At 42.3% G+C, this 14,677-nt stretch overlaps 1 protein-coding gene across 1 annotated transcript; it reads right to left on the bottom strand.

Annotated features, from left to right (window-relative positions):
- Positions 1–1,706: 1,706 nt before the first annotated feature.
- Positions 1,707–12,202, bottom strand: top1a (DNA topoisomerase Ia). Its single transcript, XM_056605615.1, has 21 exons — positions 12,044–12,202; positions 11,541–11,565; positions 8,985–9,075; positions 8,619–8,733; positions 7,933–7,985; positions 7,738–7,830; positions 7,472–7,547; positions 7,195–7,289; positions 6,965–7,080; positions 6,533–6,654; positions 6,280–6,402; positions 5,990–6,177; positions 5,296–5,440; positions 4,842–4,985; positions 4,528–4,713; positions 4,373–4,441; positions 4,113–4,227; positions 3,747–3,874; positions 3,353–3,447; positions 3,101–3,250; positions 1,707–2,921 (listed from the first exon to the last, which is right to left on the bottom strand). Exons 1-21 carry the CDS (start codon positions 12,074–12,076, stop codon positions 2,819–2,821), a joined length of 2,265 nt encoding a protein of 754 aa, XP_056461590.1. The 5' UTR covers positions 12,077–12,202; the 3' UTR covers positions 1,707–2,818.
- Positions 12,203–14,677: the final 2,475 nt, after the last annotated feature.

Below are 14,677 nucleotides of genomic sequence, written 5' to 3' on the forward strand. Positions count from 1 at the left end.
TTACTCAATCCTATACTCACTGTAAGTCCAGATGCAATCAAAATATGTTTTTTTTAGGTCTGTATAAATGTTGGCTACACACAAGAGACTATAACCATATAATGCACTATAAAAAAAGAAAAGAAGACAGCAATGCTAAAATCACACTGCCCCAGAGTGAGCATATTGATAGTTTTGTGAAAATCAATACACTACACTGCCCTGCAAACCCAATGTGGAGAGAAGCCTGTCACGCTAAAGTTGCCTTACTCAGCTCTGTCCATGTGTTTATTTCACCTTCTTGCTATCACCTAGCTTTTCAGCTGCTGCGCTTTCCAAAAAAAAAAAAAGATTGTCAGTGCAACAATAAGTTGCCCGTGCAACAATAGTCACTGTTGGTCTATATCTGTGGAAAAATAATAACTTGTGCTGCTTTCTGTACACTTGGAAATGTTTAAGCTGTAATTGTATCAATTATTGTTTCTGACTAAATGAATAATGTTGTTAAATGCAAAAATAATCAATTTGACCCCTTGACATGACAGAGTGAGATATCATGGTAGCTAGAGAGCCAAATTTGGAGGTGCTTTTTCCCCTCCTCTGAATATTCTTGTGTTCTTTTAAAACATACATTCACTACATAAATCCTATTAAGCTGCATCTTTGTTGAGCTGCTAAAAAGCTAAGAACGGTGCTATACCATCCAAAGTGAAATTGGAGGTCACTCTCCTACCAGCAGTGTATGCACTTGTGTCGAATGTTACAAAAAATATTTTGGTTTTGAGACTAATGGAATCTGGACTTACGGTGTTAAGATCACTTAAATCTTTTATGAAAAACTCTTGATCATAAAGCACTGTTGTATCATCCTTTCTAAACTTCTGAATCTTTACAGAATAAACAGAATACTCACCAAGCATTAACGCCTCCCCATCTTCTTACACTCGGAGTTCTAGCGAGATTCACACTTAAAAAACTGTCTGCATATTAATTAGTTAAGGGTTGCCGGTGGTAGAAACAATCAAAGCTTTTGGGGTAAATATGAGACTAATGTATAGTGACCCCTAGTGGCAAGTCGACCTCGTCTATCTAAAAAAGAAATTCACCTCTGCAGTTTAAAATATTTTCGCTACCATAGGAAGCATAATCACACGGAGGTTATCTTTGCCAAATAAAATAAAATGTTGATGTTATGTAGGGTAAAGGTTATGAAAATGAGGATTAGATCAATTTCCCCATGAAAAATCAACAGTGGATTTACACACCAAGAATTTGGACACCGGTTGGCCAGATGCTTGCAAACGATACGAAATCCTTCCTGAGGTGGAGTGTGAAATAACAATAGAAGAATTCTACGTTGACTCACTTCAGATTCCGTACCCAACATTACATTTCAATTTACGCATGTCCTCGTTCCAACAGTCGTACATTTTCCACAGGGAGGAGATTATAGATTGATGTTAAAGCAAATATGCATATTCTCCAAGAAGGATTTTGGCAGCAAGCCTCCAGGCATCAAGTCCAAAATCAACATGCAGCTTAGGGCTCTGAGGCCCTCATGTTAGGGGTGGCAGACCTGCTCTCAGAAACCATGCGTTTACATGGAGCACAAAAAACAAAAAAAAACAGAATGCCAACGTTGGAGTTGTAGGGGTTTTATTGATTTGGAAACCTACAGTGGTGCGTAGAAACCCAAATGATCAGGGGCCATGACGAACCTCATGGTACAGGGAGAGGACGTTGATTTCTTTTTTGTTCGACACCAACATCATCCTCCTGTTTCGCAAATCTATCACACATCAAATGTACTGTTACGCGTCTGTTCCGTCAAACATCATTAGAAAAACCTGCCTTGTGTTGTAACAGATTGGTATTTTTTTTGGCAAAGTTGAAATCTTTCTCACATAAACACCTTGTCAGGAAAGGGGAGAAAGAAATTAAAAAAATCTCCATTGACCAACTTAAAATACATTAAAATATCATCTTCAAGTAACAGAATAGGGATATTCTTTCCTCGTCATCATTAAAATGATTTCAGTTCAAATCAAATGTAGACAGGCCTACGCACAGACTGAGGGCGCTGGCAACTTAATTGGTTAAAAAAAAGTTCACATTTACATTTTTTAAAGACATCCCTGATAGAGGCTGTAAATTAATATTCACATTCTGCTTGTTAAATATCGACATGGTTGCAGTATCTCGTCGCCCTGTCCCAGCATTTCACGTTGTTACATGTTAACACAATCCAGTTTAAATAGTCACCCACACTGATTTTGTTGTATCCCTTTCCTGCACACGTACACGCACACTTCAAAACAAGAGTTTTGCATTTCCTCCAAAAAAAAAGGCGCCTGGGTGTATTTAAGGAATTTCTGATTTAGCTTTTTCTATCAAAATATAGAATTCATTAATACTACATGGGTGGGCTTACAAGACAGAAATAAAATTACACATGTGTTTTTTTGCTGAATACAGTAGCTATAAGGACCACAGAGTTCAAAGTTCAGGTATTTCCAGATCCCCCCTTCCCCCCCACCCTTCCATTGTGTGCATGTGAGCGAGGTGGGGCATTAGTGTAGGATGGGGATCGCAAAGACCACAGGGAAACCCTCGAAGCTCTGATGATGAGTGTATCGCCTCAGGTCAGCAGGCAGCACGACGCACTCAAGCCACCTCATCGTCTGGCCACTCCCGTCCGCCCAACCCCACACGTACACACAAACCCACACACACTCGCCCTCATCGGGTCTGGCCACCGGGTGAAAAGTCATTTAAGCTAAAAACAAGATGTCTGTTAAAAGAGCGCGTCATTTAGGTAAAAACTCAGACATTTTTTGACTTAGAATTCATAGTCGTCCTCGGCCATGTCGAGGGCCCAGGCGAACTTCTCCCGCTGGGTCTTGTTGTAGATCTTCTCCACGGGGATGTCCCATTTCTTACACCTGAGGACACAGAAAACCACAAGGGGTCAGCCATTTCCACCCTGAGGAGTAGCCATTTTGGGTCCACAGCATTCATTGTGTTTTTTTTTTAGAGCTTTGAGCCGTCAGAGCTCTGGGACTCTGTACAGCCCACCATGCTGGAGGGGGTCATCTCAATGCTGTGGTGTAACGGGTCATACCAGGCCACAGAGATGCGAGGGTCCAGGTAGTTGAGCTTGGAGGTGCCCAGTGCAATCTGCTTGTTCTCCTCTCGGTCGGTCGCCTGCACCTCCATCCTCATCAGCTGCTCCTCTATCCTGGAAATGGCCTTCTTCCTGGTCTCCACCGTCCTGATAGAAGAGGAGGGCGGCGAGGTGAGCATGTGCGTTGCCTGAAGGAGGCGTGTCCTTTTTCTCCAATATCTGCTCTACACATCTTTCGGATACACTTACTTTTTGGACTTCTCGTCTCTCCGTACTTTAGCGTCCGCTTTGGAGCTCTTCAGCTCTCTCCGGGCGTCTGAAAGTTGGTCCTTCTTTGCGTCAATCTAAAATAATTAAAAGCAGGGACATTTTAAAACAACTGCACATCACTGCCCACATCAGGAAAATTCACGCTTTATATTATACAACGAAGAAATTAGACGCAATATAAGTGAATACGAATATTTCTAATATATCTGATCCATTCTGAAAGCTTATATCTTCTCATTTCAGAAACGAGGGAGTTAAAGGTTTGGGCAAAGCATTTCAATAAAAAAAAGCTTAACATCAACAATTTCTGCTTGAGTGGAAACACAGACCAGTCACTAGCGTTTTAGAACAAGATGTACTGATGGATGCTTACCTTCCCCTGGAGGGTCTGCATAGACTTCTCAAAGGTTTTGGGTGCTGCCCTCTGGTGGTTACACAGGATAGCCACAGCCCTGTTGGCCCGGTTGTAGGATAGGATCTTTGCTGGAATGTTTTCATCCGCTGGAAAAAGATCAAAAAGCCTCATAACTTTTATGCATGTCATTTAAAGACCCCCTGCAATGTGCAGCTTCCACAAATGAAAAGGCAGCTTTTGCCAGCCAGGTATAGGCTTGTAAAATTAAGGCCTCGCCAAAACGGGTTTTCCACCGAATTAGGCTTGGAGATAAGTCTCTGAACAGCTCTGAAAAGAGCTTCTCTTGGCTGCTGCCAGAGACGGTATTCATGGGTGGGTGCTTACGGCTAGTGAGCTCCTTCAGCTGCTGCTGCAGGGTGATGGAGGCGTTGTAGGTACGGAACACCTTGGCCGTGAGTCCGTCCATCAGCTCCTGCAGGTGCTTGTTCAAGATGGAAGTCTGGAGGAAGAGAACATGCTCTAAACACCACACAAGACATCATGCTTTATGAAGACCCCACTACATACTTAAAGCTGGGAACACAAATGTCCCTTCATGAGTTGGCTCTAAATTTGACCGTGATGGTGTGATGCACTGTACTCACGTTTAGCCGGTCAAACAGGTCATCCTCTGTGGCCTTGTTCTCCATGAACAGCTGAAGGTTCTTGAACGCCTGAGAGACAAAAGGACACATTTTAGACCGAAACTAAAGAAAAAAAGGGGGCGCATTGTTCCAGAGCGCTCATCCACCATCCTTACCCTCTTCTCCACAGGGACCTTGTTGTAGTAGCGGATGGAGTCTTTACCCAGGAAGTCAAACTCCACCACAAACTCCTGCCCGTCCTTCTCGGGGTACAGGTTGATGTGCTCCACTCGCAGCGAGCAGCAGCCCACCGTGTCCGCCGTCTCGCCCTCCTCCTTCTCGTTACCCGCTCTCAGAGCCAGCTGGTCACGGGCAAAACAGCAGGGCGTCAGTTAAACAGTCAGGACCGCATTCCTCCAGTAGATGGCCCATACAGTCAGTCCACCCCCCTGCACTGGGGTCTTGTTTCCACCATGACTCAGGACTTCACCTTGTCAATGAAGTAGAGCGCCACGGCCCTCTGGCGGATCCTCATCTCCTTGGACTTCCAGTCCTCGTGGTACTGGCTCCGGATGCGGTCCACACACTTCTTCAATCTACGCGCCGTCTCGTACTTCTGCCAGTCCTTCTCCCCCTAACAAAGCAGACAGACGCTTTATAATCACGACTCTGATTTAGAACCATTACAGTATCAAAAAGGGGTTTTAAAAAGGCCAACATGAGATTAACAAATGGAAGCAGTTGCACGCCAATGAGCCAAAGAGTGCCACATCACGGAAGGTTATGCAGAAAAAACAGGTCAGGAGATCCAATTTATATACAAAATGGTTGTTCATAGATAGCGCTATGTGGTGCAAGAGGCATTTGAGAAGGGCTGGAAGTTAAAGCCCTCACTGATATAAACCCTTTCCAGCATCAATTTAGACAAATAGATGTGTGTGTACCTTGATCCTGGAGCTGGGGTTCAGCATGATGTACTTGATGGACCCCTGGATGTTCTCCGTCCAGGACACCAGCCACGTGACCTTGTTGTCATGGCGAACCTCCTTCCACTTGGTCCCGGGGGGAGGCTTGGGGTGCTTTGAGTCTCTACGGGGAGCAGACGGGGGGGGGGGGGGGGGGGAGACGTCAAGTCAGAATATTGACACACCATGATAAGGCCTACATTTACTTAAGTCTTCATAATTAATTGATTTAAGTCAATCATTTGATTTAAAATGTTATTTTTTCTTCTTTGTACGCCTGCTTTATTTTCAACTCCAAACCGTTAAAATCTCAGCAATAAGCAGCCATAGGAATCACAAGCACTGCCGTAAAGAGCACTAGTATTGCGATGATGCTCGGCGTGAGGAGTGTCAATACTAGATGGAACACAAAACAATGTGACGCAATTTCAATTTTATGCAGATGTTTTCTCTGCCAATGTTAGATAATAACTGACATTCAATATTGTCTTTGAGCGAAGAAAGAACGGCTGGTCATCAAGGTGTCAGCTAATGGTTGGCAAATTGAATCGATAATCTGTTGGATAAATACTAATCTCAATATCAGGCCAATCAATAGCAGTCATGGTTTTTGCAGTGACCACGAAGCCCTCCATGTGCCACCCGTCCTCCCCTGTGAGGGAAGGGCACTCACTTGCTGCAGTTGATGATGATGTCCTCCGGACGGCTGCGGCGCTTCAGCATGCCCATCTTGGGGTGGTCCCCGCGGCCCCGGAAGAGGCCGGGGGGCTCGATGCGGAAGTTAGCGATGCGCTCCTTGTGGTTGTCCATGAGGCAGAAGCCGTACTCCTGCAGGATCCGCTCGTTCTCCTCTTTGATTTTCTACCACACAGAAGAACAAGTGGTTAACAGCAGAAGACGTTGGCCATAGATTTTATAACAACCACGAATATAATGCAACATTTAATGGGACGCATGGCTCACCAGTTTCTGTTCTTTAGACATGGCCTTCCTGATCTCAGACTGGGCCTTAAAGTAGTCGTTGATCTCGTTGAAGTCACACTTCTTCAGATCTGTGATTTTGCTTTTTTCCTCAGAATTCATTTCCTATGAGGACCAGCAGAAGACAGCATTCTTAAAATCTGATCTTGTATGATTCCCAAAATAAAACTCCTTTGAAAATATTTATTTAAAGACTACAATAGATGTGAATACTCTCTTCCTCACTCATTCCTACCTTTCTCCAGTCTTTGAAGAAGTTTTTCCGGAAGACTTCCTTCGTGGTGTAATCATGGTCGAGCATTTTACCAAAGAAGGTGGAGACCTCTTCAGCTGCTGGGGCGAGCTTCATGTGTTTACCTGGTGAACACATCAAAATATCCATCAGTAAGCTCTTTATATCTTAAACTACCAAGGCCAAACATCCCACACAATGGTATCCTAGCCAGGAGGTTATCCGTCTGAATCATAAACAAACAAATGAGAAGCAGCGGTTGGTCAATCTGGTTGATTAGGTTTTGCTCGAGCATGTGCTTGGGCCAGGTTTATTTTTTGAGCCAACAGCCCCGCATGTGAAATCATAGTGAACAGCCAACCACCAGACCGATTATCAGGTAATGGACACGCACAGGGAAGACTGTTGAGAAAAAAAGGGATTAAAAAGACAAACCGTCGTAGTAGAACTTGACGTGGTCGGGAAGAGCCTCGTAGGGGGGCGCGAACACGGGTCCTTTGTGCTCCAGGAACCGCCATTTAACACCGTCCGTGTAGCGCTCCTCCTCCCACCTGGGGGCGTCACAGCGCCACAGTTACCCTTCCACCCGCCGCAAAACAGCTGCACCACCATGTATGGAACGCAAAGCTCAAACGCACTACGGACACGCGAGTCCTTGAACTCACCACTTCCACTTCTCCTCCGGCTCCTTCTTGCCCTTTTTCTTGCCGTCGGCGACTTCTCCCTTTTTGTTGTTTTTAGTCTTTTTCGGCTTTACGTCCTGAAAACAAAGACACAGGAGGGCGTGAGCCTGCGTTCAACCCGGGCCGGAGTAGTGTGCAGTATCAACAGCAGGGCATCATGTGGAACATCCCGTTCTTAAAAAGAGGTTGCAGGAGCATTAATCAATGGGATCCAACCTAAAATGCATAATCACTCATGACCACAGTAAATGTCTCCTACTTCATTTTCTTGTTTCCTTTTTTTGCCCTTGGCCTTGTCGTTCTCAATTTTGATCTTCTTGGGCTTGAATTCTGACCTGAAAAGGAGGAAACTATCAGTTAGCCAGGGTGGCAACAACAAACCAACCTTCAACCCAGACATTTAACAAAATATTTGATAATATATTCAACTTTCTAAATAGCTCCCTCGGTTCAACTTCCATATCCAACATGACAAAACAAAACACCAATGCTAGTACAGCATTAAGGTGGACTGATTAAACTCACTCAAAGTCCTCTTCACGTTCCCTCTTAAGAGTCTTCTCCTGCTTGGGAGAGTGGTAAAAGTCATCCTCGGGCTCAGATTTCACATGGCCGGGGCTGGAAAAGAAGACATCCCAGAAAATCAATCCTCTCCCATTCTTTTAAAAGATGTGTGCCAATCGCTAGAGGCAGTGGACGGTGAAATGTCTCAAGCTTTACCTGGAGAAGCCGTTCTCCTTTTCTTTTTTGACCTTGCCGTCGGCAGACTTCACCTGAAAATGAGGATCAAAATTAAGGACGGAAATAGTCAAGAATTTATATATAAATAAAGGCTGGAACATTACTGCTTGAGCTCAGTCATTAATCACAGCAGGCACTCTTATTGGAAAACCAATTTTCATAGTACTCATTTTTTGTACATCTTGAATTAGCACACAGTCCATTTAGCTATATCCTCTAGTCCCGTTGCAGTCCCAAGAGCATGATTCACAGTGAGATGGGAAAATTATTATGGTGGTACCATGTAACTCAACTCACAATACAAACTAACCATGGTTTCGAGCCTTTCGGCTTTACACAGAGGGATGCGTATCGATTAGACTCTATTGACTCTGGGTTAAATTTGCAATAACAAGAGTACTTCAAGGACATTCCGACAAATAATGTCACCCATATTTGTTTAGAATGTGTCAACCCCTGCTTGAATCAGGACACCCATTACCCAATGAAAGAAATGCATCACGTTAGAAAGTAAATTACACATTAGCTTAAATACAATTAAGAAAAGGTTTCCTAATGTATTATACATATAACAGGTAGATGGAGCTTGAAAAAAAACAACCCTGCAAGTTAGCCAGGTCTAGAGAACGACGATGATTGCCACATTGAATTTGTATGATAATTACCTCCTTCCTCTTCTCCTTGTCCCGGTGTTTGTCCTTGTGTTTGTCTGCATTGCCTTCTTTGTGCTTCATCTTCTCCTTGTCCTTATGCTTCTTATCAGAAGGGTCCTTGTGGTCACTGGAGTTTTAGAGGCAAACAACATAAAAACACTCTTTAGGCAGAACTCAAACACCACGTCAATTTCGATTATTACGATTGCTTTGATAACAGAGTGGTTGGAATTCAATACCAATGACGCAACGACAAACTTGGTAATCAGAGGAGAGTCATGAGTATTCACAGGATATATCCTGCAGGTCCAGCAGACAAAAAACATTTGCTAGAACGCAACATAATCATGTAGTTGCCCAATAGGATATCAGCCCTACCTGATGGCATGTTTGGATTTCTCCCGTTCCTTGTCCTTCTTGTGGTCCTTGTTTTTATGTTCTTTGTGCTTCTCTTTATGTTTGTGAGGATCTTAGGATGAAGGAAATGGACGTCAGCTTTTCTTCATTACCACATTGCGTTATTTTTTGGGACAATACAGGAATAAGAGGAGGAGAGTCCTTTTTTCATACAAACTACTACTAATAAAACCACAGATGACAAACAAAATGTTCACAAATTCAAGTCCACTTTTTCCCCATTCAACAAAATTATTTGGTTAAATGCTTGTGCCACAAAGATCCATTTTTATGGAAAGACAGCATCCCCTAGTGTCACTACATTTGATGATGCTGATATGCAATGTAGGACAGGTTGTAACATGCAAACAAAGCCAACTATGCATTTTCTTAACTTAAAAAAAAAACTGTTGTTTAGCAGAGGTTAAGAAAACCCTCCTAACGGCAAGCAGGAAACAGTCATTGATTGCACAATTTCTCTGGTTTCAGATGTACAGAAATGGCCAAATAAGACTGACAACATGAGGAGCTTATCATGCCCCATCAATCTTAAACAGAAAACACATGCAGATGAATCTATACTCAATACTTCAGCTAAACATAACTACTAGCTAACTATTGCTGACAAAATAAGTTAGGTTTGGTAGGTAGCCGAAATGCCTTACCTAAAAGACTGATGAAATTAATGAAGTGGAATATTGAGATTAATGTGGAACTATAATAGGGACAGTTCATTTACTGGTATGTTGTGATCTATTCTAAAAGGTTACTATGAACAAAGAGGAACACATGCAGCGAACTCACTTCAAGTCAGAACATGATTATTTAGACTATGATAACAGCTGCTGGTTTAGCAGCACAACACACGCGACTAAGGAAAACCGTCCCCTTGATCCTTAAAGGGGGGGAACATATGAAAACAACCCTTTTCCTGGGATTTCGGGTTTTGTTTTGGGTCTCTGGTGCTCACATGCGCGTACAAACTTAGAAAAAAGTCTGTACATTTTTTGAGTGAGATATGCATTTCTGAAAGTACCTCGTTACCAAAACAGTGAGACAGTTTCGACATCCCCTCCTACATAGGAGGGGGGCACAGTTGAATATTACCTCCCACTTCCCCACTCGCCTCCAATCAGAACATAGCCGAGATAACCCCCACTACGAGTCTTTACTTGTTGTGAAAGTGCCAGAGACGTCAGACGCAGACTTTATGATTCATAATAACATCCAAGGCCAACATAGCTTTTGGCCGTGATATTAGATATAATATTATACAAATACCCATACATAATATTATCATATATAGATATAGAGCTCCAGGAGTCTGCAAACTTCTCCTCCATGCAGTTGTTCGGTCCGACAGCTCATTGGTCAATGGGCAGAGGCTCATTTGCATTAAAGCTACAGACACCAGAAACAGCGAATTCTGAAGGGACTGAACCAGAGGGGAATAGCGGTAGGCAAGATTTTCTTTTTCCTAAAAGCTATTTCCAGCAAACGGCTACAAAAACATGTTTTCTGGAACTCAAATACTATGTTTACTTGTTGTGAAACCACCATAATATGTCTCCTTTAAAATATATCAATTACAGTTATCCGTAGACAACCGTCTTGTAAATTCAGCATTCAATTAAACGACATACACTGTTTATGACAGTGTCCAAGAAGTCCATCATCTGAAGCCAGAACTAGTTTGCCCTATAACAGCTGTATTTATAGAATGCCCTGGGCAGTGATAGAACGTATAGAATAATGCACCGTCCACATTAAAACAATGGCACACAATAAATACATTTAAATCATTTCTAGAATACTTTTTTGTAAAGTTAATTGGGGCTTAATTTCTGATCAGGGACATCCCGTGGAAAAGCCTCCAACTATATATACACATAGACACATTATAAATATCTATATAGATGCTGTATTCAATGTGTGCCCTGTACAAAACTGTTTGCCCCACAAGGCAACTGTAGCCAGATTGGTTTCAATGGCTAATGCTACTAAAAACCATGGATAACTATTTTATATTTAAACGCCATCTCGGAAAGAACGTTTACTTGAAACAACGTGCAAGGCCTATCTAAACCTGCACGATGGAGAGTGGATCGAGTATTGTCCCTGCGCGTTTCGCTTCCAGACAGCCATCTGCACTTCATAGCCCATGTTCAGTGCTACAGTAGAGCCAGGCCGCTAGAGCGAAAAAAGAAAATGGCGTAGAGACTAAGTCCGCAAACCCCAAACCCTCACTTTCAGATAACAAATGTGGCATCTGAGAACACTAAAAAGAAAAACGGATCATGTTAACACATAAAATACGTCAGAATGTACTAAAACTATTGACCCATTAGAGTAAATAAATGGCCGAAATGCCTTTTGAAGCCCTTCTTTTTGAACAATAGGCGCTTTTGAGAGAGGGAGAGGACTTAGTCTCTGGTCGCCATTTCTGTCCTCTGCTGAGAACTAACGTTATGAAATTGTGTAGACGCGTCAAATTTTGAGTCATCATTTTGTATTGTCGACACAATATCGTGGACTCACCGTTGTTTCGAGGGCCACAGTCAATCTGAAAATGTAGAAAAAATAAGCATGTTTAGATAGCGTTAGCTTGAAAGCCGGCTAACTAACTTTAAACTTGGTGGACGGCAGGGAGGCAGTAGTTAGCTTGCTGGTTAGCCTGCTAGGGTTAGCATGCTACGCTGGCTGGTAACATGGCACTAAAGTGTGTCTAGCCTTTACTGCCGAGGCAAAGCTCACTTAATGAGCTATTCTTACATCGTTTTATACTGATGCAGTGATTGAGATATTTAGACATCATTGTTCTCTCATGGCCATCATTTTAATTAACAAATATAACTGAGTGTTGTTTAGCAAAGTCTTACAATCAAATGTGATGGCTACAAAACATGCCGAGCTAGCGCGAGTTAGCTCTGGTAACAGTTAGCCAACCTGTCAACCAAACCACATAATACACCATCAAATAAATTAATCGGATTTAACTGGAGTCAAACTTTAGAGAGGTGATAAGCCATGCTTTGTATTACCTGGTTGTTGTTATGGGAGTAATCCCCACTCATTTCCTATGCTTTGTCGGACTGAGAAGAAAAAAAAACTAAGTGAGAAATGTGCAGAGTTAAATCACCGGCGAGAAGCTGCTGGCAGAATGAAGAAAGAAATACACGAGCAGCAGACAAAGTCCCGTCTGTACACCGATGCGCATGCGCAAGTAATTTAAATACGGGACCTTTCACCCCTTCCTACAGGCTCAAAAACGGACCAACTTGCTCACCGCTGAAGTACTCCGAAACCAAATTACAACCACTTATTCATTTATTGCGTCAACTAGAGTATTTTTTTCAATTGTTCAGAGAAATATGGAAATTCTAAATCAGTATTTAAATTGTACTTGGACTATTTTACATTGCAATATTTGTTAATGCAATAGCTTACACTGCGGTACACGATACAGATCTGAACGTGAGTGTTGATACAATTTTACAAGACACAAGTTAAAATGCAGATTTTTGCATCTTGTTATATCAAAAATACAAACTGTGTGTGTGTGTGTGTGTGTGTGTGTGTGTGTGTGTGTGTGTGTGTGTGTGTGTGTGTGTGTGTGTGTGTGTGTGTGTGTGTGTGTGTGTGTGTGTGTGTGTGCTCTATCATCAATGGTAGTTCAGTATCAGTTCAGTTCAGTGAGAACGTATCTGCAATTTATTCTATATCACTGCAATGTATTCTATATCTCCATCTAAATCATCCATGACATAATAATTTAGATTTGATTGAGAATACATGTATTTTCGAAGTTTACACGTTTTTATCCCTTACATCTGATCTTTTCCTTTACCTCGATAGAGAAGAATAAGGTCAAGGAAAGATGTGAATTATAATTATTCAGGCTTTAGGAAAAAAAACACAGCGGTGCTAAAATATCCCAATGCATTTACACTAAGCTACGTCATTGTGCGACGGCGGATGTGTTGGACGTGGGTCCGCCATGATAAAATTACAACGTTCCGAAGATGGACAACTAAAACTGCAGCTTTTGCATGCTTTGCCCCTTGCGTTTATACTGTGTCGTTTCATGCAAAAAACAAAGGTAAAGACTCCCATACACAGAAGGGAAATTAAATAATTTTCACATTGATATGGTTACTCACGCTCAAACTCCTGTGCAGTCATATTTATGGAGATAGATCTCAATTAGTATGATTGTAGTAAAATAATTGTCATTGGTCATGTTGATCATTTGTTTATGTGAACGGCAGAATGATTAGTCGTTTTAGATGTTCCTGCTGCAAGCAATTGTGGGATGGCATTATCTCCAGTCCATTCGTAGAGGATTGTCCAGTGTACAAGTGGTTAAGAAAGGAAGCATTGGAGCCCCTTTCCATGGCATTTAGAGAAGTTGAACAGCTCTTACCATGGCTGCCCCTGATACTTCCGGGTCATTTCACTCACCGAGGAACCTTCCTCGCAGAGAAAAAGACTATGCCACAGTGGCCCTGGTTTCGGGCCCAGGTTCCGTGGCCTCTTCCCCAAATAGTTCAACTTTGTAGGACCAAAGATGAATAGGATTGCTGGATCCTGCCTGGATCATTTATCTTGGATCCAGCAGTCCTGCTATGTTATAGAAGAACTTCTGGGGGAAGCAGAAGACTGCACAGAGTCTGGCCCGGAAATCAATAACTCCCTTGTTTTCTGTTTTGTTACAGCGATAGTCTACCGAAGAAGGCTAATTTGCCCGAGTGGACGAAGCTTACACTAATGTATTTCTACAGTAGCCAAATGCACAGTGTTGATTTGAAACCTTTGCAGAGACTTTATACAGATAACTACTTCTGGGGGACACATAATCAAACTAGTCTAAAATTCTGCACTTAAACAGAAAATGACCATAATATGTCAGCAGCAATTAAAGAGAATCAAAATACTGGTATGTTCTCCTTTGAAATTGATGTGGGCACATTTGTTTTTTGTTTGGGCCATTTCAGTCTAAACAATCGGTCATGGAACCATGAGATATTCACAACTCAACAAATTAGCAGTTTATTGCAATATACTATTCAAACACACAGTGGCAGTAAAGGCAAGCACCCCAAATTGTGATGAAAGAATGTCATAACCCTTATCCTAACTTGATAAATACGATACAATAATAATAATATAAAGATTAATATGTGTATGAATACCAATATGAATAATACTAGGGATACTACTAGGAATAATAATAACAATGTTTATAATAATATGAATAATTTAAATAATAATATGAATATAAATAATGCTACTTGTCCCGATTTCCTCATGCTATTGTAATTAACACAGTACTATGCTGATCGACTATCAACGGGGACCTGGTGGACAACCTGTGGGTCCAGCTGATGCTGAGGTTGAGGTTTCAACCCCCTAAACGGGGAGGGCTACAGACAGCTAGACCAAACCTCTCCAGGGAGGTCCTGTTCATACAACTACACAGTTATACTACCATTACAACCAGTTGAAGTCACCACATTCACAATCCACAGCTCGGCTGGTCTTCAACCTACCTCACACCACACCACACCTCCTATCACACTACACCACTCCTCCGCACCCTACACTGGCTACCAGGGGCTGCTCCAATCCGAGTTAAGTCTCTGGCTTGCTGCCAATGGCTTTGAGCAATTCTACAG

This window comes from Gadus chalcogrammus, chromosome 13 (assembly GCF_026213295.1).
Source record: "Gadus chalcogrammus isolate NIFS_2021 chromosome 13, NIFS_Gcha_1.0, whole genome shotgun sequence".
Lineage (NCBI taxonomy): Eukaryota > Metazoa > Chordata > Actinopteri > Gadiformes > Gadidae > Gadus > Gadus chalcogrammus.

What these genes read in the sequence shown, in the direction of transcription:
- top1a (XM_056605615.1), bottom strand. Translation starts at nt 12,076, where the DNA reads ATGAGTGGGGATTACTCCCATAACAACAACCAG. An exon ending in AAGGAGAACGGCTTCTCCAG is followed by an intron (nt 7,831 to 7,932) that starts GTAAAGCTTGAG and finishes CTTCTTTTCCAG; the next exon opens with CCCCGGCCATGTGAAATCTG. An exon ending in GAACGTGAAGAGGACTTTGA is followed by an intron (nt 7,548 to 7,737) that starts GTGAGTTTAATC and finishes CCTCCTTTTCAG; the next exon opens with GTCAGAATTCAAGCCCAAGA.